The sequence below is a fragment of the Schistocerca americana genome, chromosome 5 (genome assembly GCF_021461395.2).
Source record: "Schistocerca americana isolate TAMUIC-IGC-003095 chromosome 5, iqSchAmer2.1, whole genome shotgun sequence".
NCBI lineage: Eukaryota > Metazoa > Arthropoda > Insecta > Orthoptera > Acrididae > Schistocerca > Schistocerca americana.
This window is the reverse complement of record NC_060123.1, coordinates 192,477,875-192,497,899: the sequence shown is the minus strand read 5'-3', so window position 1 is coordinate 192,497,899 and position 20,025 is coordinate 192,477,875. Positions and strand designations below refer to the sequence as shown.

Below are 20,025 nucleotides of genomic sequence, written 5' to 3'. Positions count from 1 at the left end.
TGTCCACTCTTAGCGTGCTCTCAATACTCGCGAGTTAACGAATTAGGCGCGTCTACACTGGCGCTATAATAGCTGCACCAGCACTATAATAACTGCACCACGCGTCTGCTGGAGTCCCCCAACAAACACTTCCGCACTCTTTCATCACTCAAGCTGCTCTGCCTCCTCTCTGCTCGCAAGGCGTCACAGACTCTCCATACGTAAAGATAAGCAACGGCACAGCTGGTGCCATCTCGTCTTTGCTATCGATACATTTAAATAAAGTTCCCATGGCTTTTATGAGGCAATTTATGATGTTGTCATTATATTTACAATCAAATACATACAGTCAGAAATAAATTCACTGTTACATCGATTATGTATTAAATATAGTTTCACTAATAAAGCTTACAGATTCAGAATTTTGAAGTACAGTGCAAGTTATCAACGGATATTAAACGACGAAATATTTTGAATGGTGCAGAAGGTATTTTATGTGCATTTTCGATGTTACAGGGTGATTCAAACACTTCCATCCAAGCTGAAACCTCCTTTCTCTCTTCGAAAGTAAATCGGGTGGCTATCTCTAGTCTGTAACAAAAGAAAATATAAATTTATGTTGTGCCACATGAGTGACAACATATTTTTGGACAACGGTACAATGTAAATATGATTTATTTAGTTTGTTATGCGGCTTATCTTTGTTTCCGAGAAAATATATTAAAGACACTGGATAATCATGTAATATGCACTCGCCAAAACGCACAACACTGAACACAGGATTTGGTGTCTCGTAGGCGGCTGTGTACAGTTGACGTGGTCCTTGCTTCCGCTACGGGGGCAGCTCAAATTTGCGCCGCTGTGCCGCTCTTCCGCTGCGTTCAGTGAACCCATACACCAGGTGCGTATCGGCCAACTCGTCATTGGTAAACCTATTCATAGCGTTGCTGTTAGTACACAACTAACACTGCAGGAGAACAATACCCTGGACAGAACAGGGCAGTGCTGAATGCAAACTTCAGGGCAACGAATGAAACAGGACATTGCTGTTGGCAACGGCAAGTACTGCGAGCGAATGGAAGCACGAAATGCAGCGCATACCGTCGACATTTGCTACGTTGTGCATTGTTTTCTGTGAAATATGAATACAAAGTTCATTGGGGCAAGAAACCAAACGAAATGAAATAACTCAGTGACGATTCTCCGAGAACTGAGAGACCATAATTCCAAAATACTCTGAATGTATCCCTGACCACCTGAGTTGTTGACAGAGTACTACTTCACCCTGTATACTGCTTCAGTAGCTTACCCTCTCAGAATTAAGTAAGTCGAATATATGCTGAAACTCACCACACTTTTCGTCTTGCTGCTAGCGTATCACAGAAATAGATATAAAAACATCAGCAACGATTTCTAGTGTTTCGTACGATAGCAATCTTTCAAGTTTATCCCTCAAGAAACAAATGCGTAGCCGCATATGTTGTATTGTAGTACAGTATTAGGCAGCCAGTGGTTTCTGTAACCGATGTCAACAGATATATAGCAGCTTGTACGTTTCGATCACAGATTCAATCTTATATTGGGATTTTTCACTTGCCAAATGTTTACTTGTGATGAAAATGTTATCTACATTTAGCATCGGTGCTTGACAGAAGGTAGCAACAATATTAAACAAGAAACACGTTCCCGGTTTCCTCTAAAATACTATTTCTCTCGTCAGGAACCAGCTTTCGGTTTCGTAGGCAATCGTGATTTCATCTGAGTTTGCATCCTTGAGTAATCACCTGCAGGTGGTTAAGAACACGAAAGCCGGTTCGTCACCCGATAAGTAGTCTTGTTCCAGAACATCACGAAACAGTTTCTATTCAATATTATTATGAAAATAGTGCTTTCCGAATGTGGATCTAACGTTAGGTGTCGGGACACAGATATAGTAACAACTCTGGTTACACACACGATAAATTAGACATTCGAGAAAAAATTAACACTTTTGAAAATTAAAGACATATTACTCTGTCACCGCGGAGTCCTAAACGTCAAAGCCTTTCGCTAAGCTACAACAGTCCAGACTTACCCACTGTGCTGGAAGGTGTATACTGTCTCTTTGAAATTGCCCTACTTTTGCTACCAGCCGCGATTTTTCAACAGGATGTATTGTAATCGTATATCGTTACTGAATCACTTTATTCCTTAATCTGGTTATCACGTCATCGAAGAGCAGCTTTATCAAAGTCCCAGATCGAACTGAACTACTTCCATTATCCTTCACAGTATCTTGAATCTACCTAGTTCATTTGATTGCTTATCGCTGTATTGTTAGAATATCTACGGCGGAGATTGTGATATTCGCTATTTTTGACTTCATTAAAACAGCAAATACGAGTAGTTAATACTTTCAGCCGGAAGGCAAGTACTTGTTTGTAAATAATGATTAATGTATAATGAGGCGTCGCATGGCGACGGTGGAATTTTCTAAATAATGTAATTCGTCGTCTTTGGGCGGCAAACAGAAAAATACGGATAGATATGCGATCCTTCGCTATTTTGTTCGCTGGAGAACAAATGAAGCATTGAGCGCTAAAAAGACTTGTACTGTTTTTCTCGAGTAAGAAGGACGCAGATTTGTGGCAGTCTGATCTAATTTTTTACTAAATGTATAAAAACGTGTGATGTCTAAGTTTGAGTGAAGTGTAAAGAACTGTTATAACTTACCGTGACGACGCACGAGCGACTCAAAGAAGTCAATGGCCATATAAAAGAGCGCTCAATGGACATGATGTGGACATAAAAATCTACCGTCATTGTAGTACTTAGCTTAAGGTACGATATATGTTTTAGTTTATAATAAATATTTGTTCTGGGAATACTGAATCATTTAGCAGTGCTCATTCCTATCATCTCCTCAGTATTATTTTCATTTTAATTATGCATTTTGCTAAGATTACAGACCCGGAGATCCGCATTCCAATGTGTGTGTTACATTGATAAAAAGAAAACTGTTTTATCGTCTTCTTGCATCAGCTTTAATATTGAATTTCCCTTTGGTGTGATGTTACAGTTGTTTTTGCGGCCTTAAGAACTTTCTGGTTCCTTAGGAAATTGTTTTGTCATAACAATAACTTCACAACCGGGTATGATCGTATCTACGATCATGAAGTAATTAGAAAGACGATAACGCAATTTCTTGATCAATAGCACGCTAGTTGTGACTGCCTCAAGCCACGCGAAACTGCAAGTAAAAACTATTCACATCTCATAATGCAATATTTTATGACAATGGTCAATCCATGATTGTTACGCCAATTGTGATTGATAAAACAGTAAGCTAAATCTCAATTTCCAACTTTCCATTGAATAACAACACCACTTTTATTTTGTAACATCACAAGATGAAAGAGGATACCGTTTGCAATCACTCGTGAGTTCCTTACTATTGGTTTTACTGTAAGCCCAATCTAAGAAGACCAACCAGATGTGAGAACGTATTTTATTGTGACGACATTCTTGGATAAATGTTTCTCGGTTTTCATGACTCGTTAGATTTGTTTTTATACTCATGTTTTCGTCGACTTCCTCTGTTGGTATCGTGAAAAGTGTTCATACTGATTGGTAGGGCCTGCAAAACTATAGTTGTGTTCAGATTTTCCCAATACACTGAAATCCCGCTGCATTATCGAGTACTGCTCGAACCATCACATGACATTTGATTCGCAAGCGCTATTGCAAGGGTTACTCGAGAAACGACGAACTAATAACAAAAGACTATAGCTCTATTAAAATCTGAAAATTTCTGGAAACACAGGAGGAGATAATATTCAGTCCTACCAACATGGAAACTCCGTCGCATTTCAATAAATTTTCAATAAGAGTTCTCATGTAGTAGCCGATGTTTTACCATCTAAAGCTTCTGGGGATTTTTGCGTGACGCTGACAGTCAAAGGCAAACACGCTATCTCAGAAAATATATTACTTCATTCTCAGTCCTGTACAATACTTTATTTGGTTATTAGAGACTATAAATATTTACCAAATGGACTGAAATGGGCGTTTCGACAGTTATTCACATAACAGAACAGCAGATAAAAAGTTACCGGCTTTTAATCAGGTTGCGGCTGCCCCCCTCGGAGGTTCGAGTCCTCTCTCGGGCATGGCTGTGTGTGTGTGTGTGTCTGTGTGTGTGTTGTCTGTAGCGTAAGTTAGTTTAAGTTAGATTAAGTAGTATGTAGGCTTAGTGAATTATAGGTTACTAAGGAGACTGTATTTCACATTCGTCAAAGTAAATTACAGCAGCAAGATCCGACGTGGAGATAGTACGGACTGGCCTCACCTTATCATGGAATAAGTGAAAACTCAAGAAGTGGACTCAAAAGTTTTCATCATCCTTTATTTATATATTGGATGCTGTTTTCACGGTTGCCTTGCACCCTCGAAAATATTGCAGTTTGGAATATGTCGAGCTTACGCAAATAATTGTGCTATTGTGTACCGTGTTTCTACGATGCAACAAGGAACTGTGAGGAATATGTATATGAACATAGCTGGTGCTCAAAGTGCTTTATGATTTTAAACATTTTAGCGATGACGAACCTTTTATAAATGTGCTACTTTTATCCACCTGACATCGTATGCGTGGCGTCAGCGTAAAATGAACGTGGTTCACAACAGAAGTGTTAAGACCTGAAGATGACAGCGCATTCTGTTGAAACTGGCTGTCTTGAATAAAAAAAAATTGTATGCGATCTTGGTTGAAGAATGGTTTTTAACAATTAAACAGATCGCCCTTCAGTTCTCTCAGAATGAGAAAATTCAATAACATTTGGGATGTACATTGCCTACCTCTGTCTCCTTATTACTACAGATCTGAATTGCATTTAGAAGTAACGGCATGCACGTAGCTTTACATCCCACTGTGACATGAAACAAGTCACTGCGAGCCGTGCTGAATATTCTTTCGCTAACCCTACGGACCTCTCCCACAACATATAATAAATATAGAGAAATACATGTGACAGCGCAAGCAACCGGAAAGGTCGCATTTCTCGGTAAGGATTATGTTTTCATTTTTTCGTCACACGCCAGAGCAATTCCTTCTGCCGCGAATACCAGGAAACGGAAGCGGCCGAAATTAAATTGCAGTTCAACGTAGCTACTATCAGCGCTCGGGGAAAGGGGTGACGGGTTAGGGGTGATGCTTGTGGGGGGAGGGGAAGGCGAGTGGGTTTGGCTCGCACGCGTCGGAAGCTGTGACAGTCCTCCTCCCCCCCCCCCCCCCCCCCCCGCCCCAACGCCCTCCTCACGCGCAGACGTCAGCCGCAGACACAGCCGGCAAGCGGAGCGTGCGACGCGGCTTGGCGCGTGCCGCTAGTTCCACGAAATGCCACCGGCGGCGCGTCAGGACGCAAGCATATCCATGACTGCACCCGACTTCTAGTTACCAGCTACGACGCGTGCTTCCCAAAACGAATATATCACTGACTGCGAATAACTCGTTCGGCACACAGACTTCTAGTGTGTGAAACTTAATTGAAGCTATTCCAGATCCACAACTGCAGAAGGAAAAGACTGGTAGTGTAAAACTATTTGTTCATGGTTAATCTAAATTTTTATAATTTTTTGCCTTAAAATTTTAGCATCTTGGTACTATATTTTCTATACATGTAAAGTAAAGTGTGCTGTACTGAAGGTTGTTCTCTGCATTGCATGTGAGTAACGTATGTAAATTGTTTATTATGTTAAATAAATTTCTAATGACATCTTGTATTCAAAAATATTTGTGTATACACGGTGTTACAAGAAGGTACGGCCAAACTTTCAGGAAACATTCCTCACACACAAATAAAGAATAGATGTTATGTGGACATGTGCCCGGAAACGCTTAATTTCCATGTTAGAGCTCATGTTAGGTTCGTCAGTATGTGCTGTACTTACTCGATTCACCACCAGTTGGCCCAATTGAAGGAAGGTAATGTTGACTTCGGTGCTTGTGTTGACATGCGACTCTTTGCTCTACAGTACTAGCAACAAGCACATCAGTACGTAGCATCAACAGGTTAGTGTTCATAACGAACGTGGTTTTGCAATCAGTGCGATGTTTACAAATGCGGAGTTGCAGATGCCCATTTGATGTATGGATTAGCACGGGACAATAGCCGTGGCGCGGTACGTTTGTATCGAGACAGATTTCCAGAACGAAGGTGTCCCGACGTGAAGACGTTCGAAGCAATTGATCGGCGTCTTAGGGAGCACGGAACATTCCAGCCTATGACTCGCGACTGGGGAAGACCTAGAACGACGAGGACACCTGCAATGGACGAGGCAATTCTTCGTGCAGTTGACGATAACCCTAATGTCAGCGTCAGAGAAGTTGCTGCTGTACAAGGTAACGTTGACCACGTCACTGTATGGAGAGTGCTACGGGAGAACCAGTTGTTTACGTACCACGTACAGCGTGTGCAGGCACTATCAGCAGCTAATTGGCCTCCACGGGTACACTTCTGCGAATGGTTCATCCAACAATGTGTCAATCCTCATTTCTGTGCAAATGTTCTCTTTACGGATGAGGCATCATTCCAACGTGATCAAATTGTAAATTTTCACAATCAACATGTGTGGGCTGACGAGAATCCGCACGCAATTGTGCAATCACGTCATCAACACAGATTTTCTGTGAACGTTTGGGCAGGCATTGTTGGTGATGTCTTGATTGGGCCCCATGTTCTTCCACCTACGCTCAATGGAGCACGTTATCATGATTTCATACGGGATACTCTACCTGTGCTGCTAGAACATGTGCCTTCACAAGTGCGACACAACATGTGGTTCATGCACGATGGAGCTTCTGCACATTTGAGTCGAAGTGTTCGTACGCTTCTCAACAACAGATTCGGTGACCGATGGATTGGTAGAGGCGGCCGATTCCATGGCCTCTACGATCTCCTGACCTCAACCCTCTTGACTTTCATTAATGGGGGCATTTGAAAGCTCTTGCCTACGCAACCCCGGTACAAAATGTAGAGACTTTTCGTGCTCGTATTGTGGACGGCTGTGATACAATACGCCATTCTCCAGGGCTGCATCAGCGCATCAGGGATTCCATGCGACGGAGGGTGGATGCATGTATCCTCGCTAACGGAGGACGTTTTGAACATTTCCTGTAACAAAGTGTTTGAAGTCACGCTGGTACGTTCTGTTGCTGTGTGTTTCCATTCCATGAATAGTGTGATTTGAAGAGAAGTAATAAATTGAGCTCTAACATGGAAAGTAAGCGTTTCTGGACACATGTCCACATTACATATTTTCTTTCTTTGTGTGTGAGGAATGTTTCCTGAAAGTTTGGCCGTACCTTTTCGTAACACCCTGTATAAACTGTTCATATTGTGGTAAATTTGACAATTTTAAGAAATGGTCAAGCGTAGGAACGCTGTAAGAAATTGGTGTTATGTATAAAAGCCAGTGTGCTTTTCTTTGAAACGAAAGTGGCCCTGGGGAGCGGAAAAGGTGGCAAGGGCGAATTTGCGCGCTACCTACAGCAATGGCGGAAAGTATGTCACACAGTCTGTAGGGAGCAGTGATTGAGGCAACATCATTGTGGAGCAGGAGAAGCTTTGTCTGCGCCGGACGCGATGGACGAGCAGTTCTAGGCGCTGCAGTCCGGAACCGCGCGACTGCTACGGTCGCAGTTTCGAATCCTGCCTCGGGCATGGATGTGTGTGATGTCCTTAGGTTAGTTAGGCTTAAGTAGTTCTAACTTCTAGGGGACTGTTGACCTCAAATGTTAAGTCCCGTAGTGCCATGTGAACCATTTGAAGCTTTGCCTGCAAATTTGTACAACAATGCCTCGGATGAAGACTCCAAACGAGTTAAGGCATAGCTGCGAGTTGTTGGGCCACTGTATATAAAATTGAAGGACGTCTAGAAGAGACATTGGGCCCATACAGCAAGATACTTCAAGGCCGTACTATGGGTAGTGTAGCCGTCATAACTGTTCGTCACACCCAAGCCCACTTCCACCAGATAATTTTTTTTTTTTTTTGTATTTTACTTTTGCACAGCATGAACCATTAATTTAAAGTGTGTTTTACTCATCATTCCTGAAGTGCCAAGTTAATAAAAACAGACGCCATTTAAATTGTTCTTTTGTAAACAATTAGATATATACACAATGAGGAAATCAAAGAAAAACTGGGAATGAACTCTATAGATGTAGCAGTCAGGGCGAACAGGCTTAGATGGTGGGGTCATGTTACACGCATGGGAGAAGCAAGGTTACCCAAGAGACTCATGAGTTCAGCAGTAGAGTGTAGGAGGAGTCGGGGCAGACCAAGGAGAAGGTACCTGGATTCGGTTAAGAATGATTTTGAAGTAATAGGCATATCGTCAGAAGAGGCACCAATGTTAGCACTGAATAGGGGATCATGGAGGAATTTTATAAGGGGGACTATGCTCTAGACTGAACGCTGAAAGGCATAATCAGTCTTAAATAATGATGATGATGATGATGATGAATTAGATATATCTGAGGGACTAAATTTTGTAGTAATGACATTACGTCTCAGTAGTGGAAGAGTGTAAATTGATTAGAGTGAATTTAAATGTAATTTTGCATCATAAAGTGAAGGAGTTTGTAAGTATTTTCACCTAGAGCAATAGTTAAAGAAAAGTTGTCTTAGTTGTTTCACTGAAAGGCGTAATGAAAATTTTAGTTAGAGTAATAATATGTCCACGTTTTAGTATATTACAGAGAAATAACCCAATCCATTCTTGTTATTTTTAAAAAAAAGTTTCCTTAACTATTGCAAAATGTTATAGTAAAATTTTGCTTACGTGAAATTCAGCGTGAAGCAAAGTTACTAGAAACTGTTAAATGACTGTACAGAGTTAGTTCAAAGAGTAACAGCTTTTGAAAGTATATTCCAGTAAGAAAGAGGTTTTCTTGTAAAAGAAAAGTCTGCTTTAGTATCTAAGCATTTAAGTATTTAGGTTTCTTGGTTATGGAAAGCGTTTTTCTAGAGGTGCCCTGGGCCCAATTTTTTTTAGCTTTCTTGAAGTTATCTATTGGGCATTTTCTCTTTTAAAAACGTATTGCATAAGGGTGTAATAGTCAAATAATTCCAGTGTCTGCACTAACATTGTTTAATCGGAGTAATATTTATTTGAAGAAGCAACTTAAACAGTAGCAATAAAGTAGGCAAAATACATACTTGTGCTTTTCCAGTACTTCATTGTTTCATTGCCTAGATAGGCTGACGAGCGTTCGTACGTATTTTAAACCAATAAATGAACTTGGAAGTGAGTTTTCCTAGCTTCAGTATATTACTATTCATACTGTGTTTCCTTCTAACCGCTCTGTAAGATCTTAGGAAAAGAATTAAATAGTCTGATATACTTATCCATTAGACACAACACACAGTCAAATCCTGTAAAAAGGCTAACTGTATTGATTAGCTTTTCTAATTAATAGAGCTATCCCACCACAGTGTACTTTATTTAGAAACTAAACTACATTTAGTAAGAGCGTTATAGGTGGTAACATAGAAACAGGGTTTACTGTTAATTAGGTGAAAGGACGCCAAATTACAATAGTAATTGTGGGGTTATAGGAGGATCTAATAATTCGGAGTTCTACGTCTTGTGAGTTGGGTGACGAAGCACTAGAATAAAACTGTTGGCAATGCTGCTTCATGCAGTTACGAAGGATATTGCCTCGGTTGCAGAGTGATCTAATCAACCTGTGCTTGGGGCTTCATTCCTATTCTTCGTGATGGCATCGAACATCCGTATGTATTAATTCAAGCATTACCTTTCATCTCGTAAATTTCTTAGTATCAGGAAGAATCCGGCAAGGCTTTTCTATCAGGTGGTGATGAGACTTGAATATCAGACCAATTCATTAAGGGAGTTAATTCTTTCTCGTTATAAATCATGAAAACGGTTCATGTGAAATCTGACTTATAATGAACTGGTTCATGGACTATAAATAATGTTAATATACAGCTACCGTGTGACCAATTAATTCCATCTTACCTCTACCATGATATAAAGGCGAGAAAATAAAAATGCATTACGCCAATATACTTTCTTGTTTTCCTTAGGACGAAAATTAGCAGAAGTAATAAGCTCCCAGAAAACTCCTGAACTAGCTGGATAATAACAATAATATTTTTCAGCGGACGGTTGCTTCACTTACGTCTGTTACCATTACCGTGGAAGCTGTTAATAACAACATATTTCGACCTGGTGACGATAATGTGATGTGAATAATGTGAGTACTGAACACCACGTGTTCTAAAGAAATTGAAAGTACAAAATAATACCCAATATTGAACGCCAGTTCGACTGCGAAAATATTGCAAAAAACCACACGGTTCTGCACGATGTGAAAGGCAATGTACACTCTAAGACCCAAACAAAAAGTAACGACTCACCACAGAGTTATTCGCATAGGTCGGGCATCGGTAGGTGTGATGTATTATTTTTGTGTACAAACAAACAAATGATTACAACTGCAGAAAAGTTGGATGATTTATTCAAGAGAAAGACGTTCACGAATTGAGAAAGTCAGTAACGTGTTGGTCCACCACTGGCCTTCTGAAATTAGGTGTTCGGCTTGGCATTGATTCAGTTTCTTTTTTTTTTTAATATCCTCCTAGGGATATCGTGCCAAATTCTGCCTGATTGCCGGCCGCGGTGGCCGTGCGGTTCTAGGCGCTACAGTCTGGAACCGCGTGACCGCTACGGTCGTAGGTTCGAAGCCTGCCTCGGGCATGGATGTGTGTGATGTCCTTAGGTTGGTTAGGTTTAAGTAGTTCTGACTTCTACGGGAATGATGACCTCAGATGTTGAGTCCCATAGTGCTCAGAGCCATTTGAACCATTTTTTTCGGCCTGATTAGCGCGTGATATCATCAAAATCCCGAGCCGATTGGAGGGCCCTACGCATAATGCTCCAAAGATTTTCAGTTGGTGCGATATCCATCTAGCGGACTTCAACATAGGTCGAATGTGCCCAATTTACTATTTTGAGACAAAGCATCAAATGGTTCAAATTGCTCTGAGCACTATGGGACGTAACAACTGAGGTCATCAGTCCCCTAGAACTTAGAACTACTTAAAACTAACTAATCTAAGGACATCACACACATCCATTTCCGAGGCAGGCTTCGAACCTGCGGCCGTAGCAGTCGCGCGGTTCCGGACTGAAACACCTAGAACCGCTCGACCACCGCGGCCGGCGACAAAGCATCTATACCAAGAGGCAATTCTACTCGTAGCTGACACGGCAGCGCGAGCGGCCACTGGTATTGCACAAAGAAGTATACCATCTGGCATTCAGACCAGCCGAAGCCTGTCAAATCTCGCTCGTTCCGTTAAAGAGACGCATACAATTCCTGCCGAGAGATAAACGATACTAACAGGCAGACGGGACGAGGAACTCATATGAGTTGGTTACAAACGGCGTTCGGCCGAACTGACCGACGAAATATGGCGTCAACGTACAGGGTGACAGTTATCGAGTTATATTAAATAAAATCGTTATAAGTTCTGAACGGTTTGCATTTGAACGTACAACCTGCACGGTTGACCGTGGGTCGTGATGGGAATAAATGTGCGCATTATGGTTTGGTTCAGCGACAGAGCCCACTTTCCTTTTGATGAGTTCGTCAATAAGCAAAACTGGCACATTTGGGGATCTGACAATCTTCATTTGGCGACGTAGAAGTCTCTTTACTCTAAACGGGTCACTATGTGGTTTTCAGTGTCCAGGTACGGAATAATCGGTGCGATATTCCATGATGGAGCAGTGACTACCAAACGGTACGTGAAGGTTTTGGAAGATGATTTCATCCCCATTATCCAAAGTGATCCTGATCTCAACCAGATGTGGTTCACACAATACGGATCTCGCCCTATCGAAGCAGGAGAGTGTTTGAAGTCCTGTAGAAACACTTTGGGGACTGCATTCTGGCCCCGGAGTATCCAGAGGTTACTGGCATGGGCCTCGATTGGCCGCTATATTCTCCGGATCTGAACACATGCGCCTTTTTGTGGGGATATATTAAAGGTATCGTGTACAGTAATAATCCCAAAACCATAGCTGAGCTGAAAACAGCCATTCAGAAGGTCATCGACAGCATCGATGTTCGCACACTTCAGCGGGTCGCTATTTGTCTGCGGCACTGATTTGTCAATGATGGCAGGCATGTCGAACATGTCGTAACCTAAATCCACATATCTGAAATGACGTTTACACGTTGAATAAAGTGTGTGTACGCCGTGGTTTGTAACTAATTTACGTTTCTTTCATGTAGTTAAATAACTGTCGCCCTGTATTAATTCTCTTAGGACGTTTATTGTATTAAAGGTAAACATTAGGCTATGCTACAAGTCCATCACCTACCAAAACTTCTACTCAGCATTCACTTTCGTAATTGTAGCCATATCACAATGAAATTTGCCCCTTTCAACCTTACGTAGACTTCCGGCTGCCCTACTGATCGATCTGTCACCACAACCAATTCGACTGATACCGGAAGAACGACAGTTACGCATTACTTATTTTAGTTGGTTGTCTCAGCCTTCTCAGGAAGAAGGTAATACTCCGTCGTCGGAAAATATTCAACTCCACAATAATCTAATATCAGTTTCTCCAATTTTCGGGGCGGATAACTCGAATATCAGAGTCCTCCAAAACTTTTAACTTGTTGTTATAGTGTTGAATTTATGTAGCAGAGTTTTTTTCCTTTATTGTGTTTCAATGCCTCATCTAGGGCGGGCTGGCAGCAGCATATGCGCTGCTCTTCAGCCGAAAGACAGTAATTATACAAAGAAGATAATTAAAATAACAGAATGGAGAAAATATGGCGTACATCAATACAAAAAATGGGGAACAGTATGGAAGAGAACAAAAGGGGATGTCTGTAAAATGGAGATAAAAACAGTAAAAAAAAGTAGTGCATACAAAAAACCACACAATGGGACAATTAAAGAACACAAAGTGAAGTTACAACTGAAAGAAAAAACAGCCCTCAGTCACTATTTTTAACAAATTAACCTGGTTTCAACACTGCTAGGAGTGTCTTCCTCATAATTTAAATCAAAGAATGGACTTTATTCTATAATATGGTCACAGTATTATGACTAAAAACGTATGATATGGTGTAAGTACGGAATCATCGTGAAAGACTGGCAGTACGTATATGTCATATATAAAATAATAAATATGCAAAAAGGGCATTGGTCACAAAGATATTTAAGATCAAGAAAACTGTGATGGCGAGCCACTAAGGGTGCTCGTTACTTGCGTGCTGCAGGTTGCAAAATGGACAGCGCTGAAGAGGGCCAGGGAAGGAGTGACATGAGAGGAAAGCAGTCGAGGAGGGGGTGCAGGGACTCAGGGAGGGAAGGAGAAAAATCCACTATGGCAGAAGGAGGGGAGAGGAAAAAGGGGCCCTGGGGAGGGGGGGGGGGGGGGAACAAGGCCAGGTTACAGTTGGAAGGAAGGGTAGATGTCACAGCGAAGTTCCACATCTTGGAGGGGGAGGTGCTGGAAATTGCCCTGATGCAGAAGATGGTGGGTGTGGAGTTGGAGGGATATAGCGATAGAGGCACAGCAATGGACGGGGGGTGGGGAGGCAGGAGGAAACCAGGGGGCAGGGCGACCGAGGCTGCAGACAGAAAAAGGAGGCAGAGATGTTGGTCAAAAAGAAGGAGGTATGGGAGGGGAATGAAGTCATACAGGAGTCATGTGGGGGGAATGAAGGTGGATATGGAAGGCAACGTGAAGCACATGGCATTTGAGGAATTGGCGGACCTTCTAAAAGTGGGGAGGGGGTTGGAGATCCAGGCAATGCTAGCATAACAGAGGGATTTGTAGGTGTGGAGGATGGTGGAAGGATGCATTCCCCATGTCTGACCAGACAGGAATTTCAGGCGGCAGAGGTGGAAATGGGCTTTCTGCTGAATGGTCAGGAGATGAGGGGTCCAGGTGAGGTGACAGTTGAGGGTGAGGCCAAGATATCTCAGGGTGAGGGTGTGCTGGATGGGACAACCATAAATGGTTAGTTAGAAATCGTGGAGACAGAAGGAGCGGCTCGTGCAGCCTATGATGATTTCCTGGGTTTGGGAGGGGTTGGGACATTCGCCTGGTTACACCAAGTGGCGAACTGGTCAAAGAGGGTTTGGAGGGTGCATTGGGACCGCTGAAAGGTAGGGTAGAGAGCCAGTAAGGTGGTGTCATCAGCATATTGGAGAAGGTGGACAGGTGGGGGTGGCTTGGGTATGTCAGCGCTTTACAGGAGATAGAGGAGAGGGGAGAGGACGGAGCCCTGTGAGATGCCAGCCATGGTGCAAAAGAGACAGGAGTTGTTGTTGTGGAGGGTGACTCAGGAAGGATGGCATGAGAGGAAGGAAGCATCCGGGCAGACAAATAGGCAGGGAGTAGTTTTGGAATTTAAAGAGGAGACCGGGATGCCATACGTGGTCATTGCATTTTGTAAGTCGAGGGAAACAAAAATGGCGAATCGATGGGAGTTAACCTGAAGGGAGAGAAGGTGAAGATGGTTAAGGACTTGGTATCTGGAGGAAAAGGAGAATTGGAAGCCACACTGGGTAAAGGGGAGGAGGTGGTGTTGATTAAGGTGCTGATGGATATGATGGGAGAGGATGGATTTGAATACCTTATTGAAGATCGAGGTAAGGCAGATGGGGCAATAGAAAGACGCAATGGAAGGGGGTTTGTTGGGTTTGAGGAATAAGAGGATGCGGGAAGTCTTCCACAGGTCAGGGTAGAAGCCGGTAGAGAGGATGATGCTATAGAGATTGGCAAGAACAGTCAGGAAGGAGAAGGGGCTTTCTCTAAGATGGTGACAGGTAACACAGTCATGGTCAGGGGCCATGCTGTATTTGGGCTGGAGGATAAGTTGCTGTGACTGGAGTGTTGATGTCAGAGGGGAGCAACTGCTCCAAGAACTGGAGACTAGGAGCAAGTGGCGTGACTGAGGTATTGGCACTATTCATGATGGTGAGGAAAAGAGAATAATCAAAGTGGGGATCATCAGGGACAGAGAAGACCTCGGAAAGGTGGGAAGTGAAGTGGGTTCAAATGGCTCTGAGCACTATGGGACTTAACATCTTAGGTTATCAGTCCGCTAGAACTTAGAGCTACTAAAACCTAACTAACCTAAGGACATCACATACATCCATGCCCGAGGCAGGATTCGAACCTGCGACCATAGCAGTCCCGCGGTTCCGGACTGCAGCGCCTAGAACCGCACGGCCACCATGGCCAGAGGGGGAGTGGTTGGCCTTACTGAGGTTGTTGTAAAGGGGGAGGTCGTTATGGAGAAGGGGGTAATGAGGTGTGGACTGGGAACCAGCAAAGCGATGGAAGGCAGACGAGCACTTGGAGGCGTTGATAGGGAGGGTGGCGTCGAGTTGTGTACAGGCTGACGCCAGTCCCGGCGTTTCTTTGCTGTAATAAGGTTCCATATTTGTCGCTGTATTTGCCGGTGGTGTTGGAATGTATCGCTGTCACGAGTGCGCAGGAGGGAGCGATAGAGGCCGTGTAATTCGCAGAGGAGGAGGACAGCCCGTGCAGGGAGAGTGGGACGATGGGGGTGGATGGTTTTAGTAGAAACATGGGCCTCCACGGCGTTAATAAGTACCTACTGAAGGAAGGACGAGGCGTGGATGATATCATGGTGATAGGTAAAAGGGTGGGTTTAGACCTGGGTGGCGATGGATTCCCGGTAGGTAATTCGCAGAGGAGGAGGACAGCCCGTGCAGGGAGAGTGGGACGATGGGGGTGGATGGTTTTAGTAGAAACATGGGCCTCCACGGAGTTAATAAGTACCTACTGAAGGAAGGACGAGGCGTGGATGATATCATGGTGATAAGTAAAAGGGTGGCTTTAGACCTGGGTGGCGATGGATTCCCGGTAGGCATCCCAGTTGGCACAACAGTAGTCATGGACGGTCTTGGGAGGAGGTGCAGGGTGAGGAGCCGGAGGAGGGCGGTGAGAAGACGTGACAGTGAGAAGGATGGAGAGGTGGTCGCTACCTTTGGGGTCAAGGATGTCGACGGCGATACGCCGAAGGAGGTTGGCGGAGGCCATAACAACATCGGCGGTGGTGTTACTTTTGGATGGTGACACTACCGCCGTGTTCTGGGGAAAGGGAACAAGACCACCTTGGATCGTGGAGAGCAACTGACGCCACCGCCGAAGGGCGGCAGGGGAGCAGCTATGGATGCTAATGTCGGTAGCAATCACATAGCTGGAGAAGGTGCAGTCGTTGTGGGAGATGAAGTCATAAGGAGGAGGAGCAGTGGAGCGGACATAGGTGGTGGTGCAGGTGATGATGTGCCCCAGATGTATAGCGAAATTCTGCATTACCAGCTGTCGTGTCGGAACATCAATGCTGTTGATGACCTCCTGAATGGCTGTTTTCAGCTCAGCTTGGTTTTCGGGTTGTTGCTGTACACCTTGCCTATAATACAGCCTCACAAAAAGGAGTCGCATGTATTCAGGTCCGGAGAATATGGCGACCAATCGAGGCCCACGCCAGTAGCCTCTGAGTACTCCAGAGCCAGAATGCCGTTCCCAATGTGCTCCTCCAGGACATCACTCTCCTGCTTCGAAGGGATCGAGCTCCATCTTGATTGAACAACATCTTAGTGAAATCAGGGTCACTTTGGATAATGGAGATAAAATCATCCTCCAAAACCTTGACGTATCCTTCGGTAGTCACTGTACCATCAAGGAAATCGCACCGATTATTCTGTGACCGGTCATTGCGTACTACGCTGTCAGCCGTTGAGAGTGAAGAAATTTCTCGATCGCGAAATGCGGATTCTCGGTACCTAAATGCGCCAGTTTTGCTAACTGATGAACCCATCCAAATGAAAGTGGGCTTCGTCGCTAAGCCAAACCATACATGCGCATACTAATTCCCATCATGCCCCGCGGCAGGCCGTGGTGGCCGAGCGGTTCTAGGCGCTACAGTCTGGAACCGAGTGACCGCTACGGTCGTAGGTTCGAATCCAGGGCATGGTTGTGTGTGATGTCCTTAGGTTAGTTAGGTTTAAGTAGTTCTAAGCTCTAGGGGAATGATGACCTGAGAAGTTGAGTCACATAGTGCTCAGAGCCATTTGAACCATGCCCCGTGGCCAGCCGTGCAGTTTGAACGTCCTAAGGCAAGTCGATCAGAAGTTATGACGATTTTATTTCATGTAATTCAATGTTTGTCACCCTGAATGTACAGTACTTATCCGGAATTCATTCAAAAATGATAGAAGAATGTATTTCGCTACCTACCTGATAAAACGTTCCTTTCACTACATTGGTGAATCTTACTCTGCATCGTTTAACTACGCAGGTATCAATGATGTATTATTGTAAGCGGGTATTGCTATTTCTGCTACATTGGTTGCTCACTGGCAACCTTATGGTGGAAGACGTGGAATGACTGTTCCTACTTATTGTGGACTTCCAATAGTCCTCACAGGTGACCAATAGCACAATGTCGCCATCCGACTGCAGTCTCCGTTAGAAATAAACCTACCAAAGTGATACAGTTCGATTTTCATCGACTTTGATTAAGTGGTAGTGTAGATTAAAATAAGATAGACATACTTTTTTTATACGTAATAATACTGCAGTTAATGTGGTGAAACTCACATCCCCCCCCACCTTTGCAAAAGAACTGAGTTTAATATTTCTAAATGAATAGCGTTGAAAGCATAAGAGATTTTTAAAAAATCCAAATAAAAGTTCTGTGGGTTTTAATGTAAGTTACAATGGTGCACTCAGATTTGTCGAAGAAATAACTTTTTTCGAAATCTCCTCCTGTCCACTTTGTTTCTCATTTCGATATTTGACTAATAGCAAAACGCATAGCGTGGTTAATACCAAATTCAGTTACGTATGATGAAGTGTTACTCCAAAGAATGACTCCTGTCATGAAACTGTTGCTGTCAGATGTGCTAGGTGCGCAAAATAAAATTGCATGCAGCATTTTTGTCCCAAACAGTTCTGCACTTCCTCATTGTTTTAAAGTTTTACAATAATGTTAGCGTACAACATAACGTAGAAGTAATTAAAAATACAACGTAACTAAATCTGAAAAGGTTAGAACGTAAAAAATGAAAGAAAGTGCACCAAATGTAAAAAGAAAATGCCACTAGAACACAAAATATCATAAAGTTAAAAGAAAAAATATATATGTAAAAGAATTTACGTAGGATATACAATTATAACATATTTGTCTGGGAAAGACATATTAAACAACCCAACATGATAACTGGCATTGAAGCGGAAACATATCGAACGTGCATACAGTGATGTAGATATATTGCTAGCTTCTTTCTGAAAAATGCGTCTTTGGAAAAACACTTCATCATATATGACTGAAATTCTAAGAACGATGTTATGCGTTTTACCATTAGTCAAATGTGGAAATGAAAAACAAAGTAGTGGAAGGAGGGGATTTTGAAAAAAAACCACCTTTTAGACAAATCTGGGTGCACCGTTGTAGCGTATACTAAATGCCACAGAACTCTTGTTTGAAGTTTTATTTTATATTTGTTAGCGTTTCAACGGTATTCATTCAGAAACATTAAGCTCAATATTTTCAAGGGGATGTTTCGGCCCCTTGACGGCGGTGTGGGTACGTATAAAACAAATTGTATCTCTCATTATGCTCTACATTACATCATATTCATCCCTGATCAAAATCAAAGAGTGTCCGGTGGATAGGTTTAACTTTTAGTATCTTTCATAACTTTGACTCAGTATTTTTGTACGGGTTTACCTCCAGCCCACCTTCTTCCATCTCAGCACTAACAATAAGTTCATTGTTCCTGTGCTGTGCTACTACTGCCGTCGTTGGAATTACTTACAGCAGTGTTTCTGAAGAATTCACCGACAATTGCGATGCAGTCAGAATAGAGATCTTTCTGATGGTCGAATCTAAAATTGCACAAAGGCGAACATGAAACATGAAATTCGTAAGTTGGATGTGCCACCGGAGTGAGTCTTGCATTACACTTTGACAAGCTAAAATTTAAATACGGAGGCTTCACAATTACCATGAACGAAATTTTAGTACCGACGATGTCTGCAGATGTCTTCAAGAGTACCCTGGAGCCAATGTTTTCATTATAATCTGTTATTCTACCCTGTTTGGCGGTTTCCGTTCCTGGTACTACAATCCACAGCAGCCGATCTCCTTCTCCTCGCTTCTTCCCTTGCCTCCTAGCTCAAAGAGGGGTCGAAGAAAAACGCAGCTCTCCCCTCGTTATTACTTTATTATTCTACTGTTTGTGTAGCAAATTGCTTTTCAGAATTATAGCCATATGTACAACGAGAAACGTAACAGCTTGCTGTTGTAGGGAGGAAGGGCTGTTGCAGACGTTGTTGATGCAGTGGGGGGGATATTACCTTTGCCGTTACAGATGTGATATCAGCACAGTCTCCCTCTGTGGTAGTTAAGACAGGAATGAGCTCATGGGTCAACTAACAGCGATGAATATTGCGTTACACTTCGGAGTGGCAGATACAAGTATTTCTGAAACGAGGTAAATGACCTATGCTTGCGAATAAAATATTCTGTTGCTAGGAATATAACGAGGTATAATCCAGCGATCAGTTCATTTCATCGGTTTAAACTTATTAATTATGTATTGTAAGTTGACAGATTCTGGTGCGGGCGGTTTCCATGCTGAGGCGGTGAATTCTAATAATATTGAAACAGATGGACGGCGTGTGACTGCGAAAGGAAAGGAGGCAACACTAATTGGAATGACGTCAAGGAAAAATTTTTGGAGACCATTATTCTGCAGGTGCGAAACGGCTTTAGTTCTGAGCTTGGGATGGTATGGCAGAAGATGTACAATGCACGTGTTGAGGGACTAGGTAACTATAGGTGGCAGACGAATTAAGAAATAGACAATTACACAAACATGATGATAGTAAACGAACACAATAACGAGAAAATCTTCAGTTTGGAGCTATTACTCTAAAAGATGTCCTACGAAAATTACACTGTCATAT

General features: G+C 42.9%; 1 protein-coding gene across 1 annotated transcript in view; it reads right to left on the bottom strand.

Annotated features, from left to right (window-relative positions):
• Window positions 1-484: 484 nt before the first annotated feature.
• LOC124616129 overlaps window positions 485-20,025 on the bottom strand; it is a 202,080-nt gene continuing 182,539 nt past the window's right edge. The window contains exon 4 of the mRNA XM_047144397.1: window positions 485-570. Within this exon, the coding sequence (XP_047000353.1) occupies window positions 502-570 (69 nt within the window). The 3' untranslated portion in view covers window positions 485-501. The remainder of the gene's footprint in view (window positions 571-20,025) is intronic.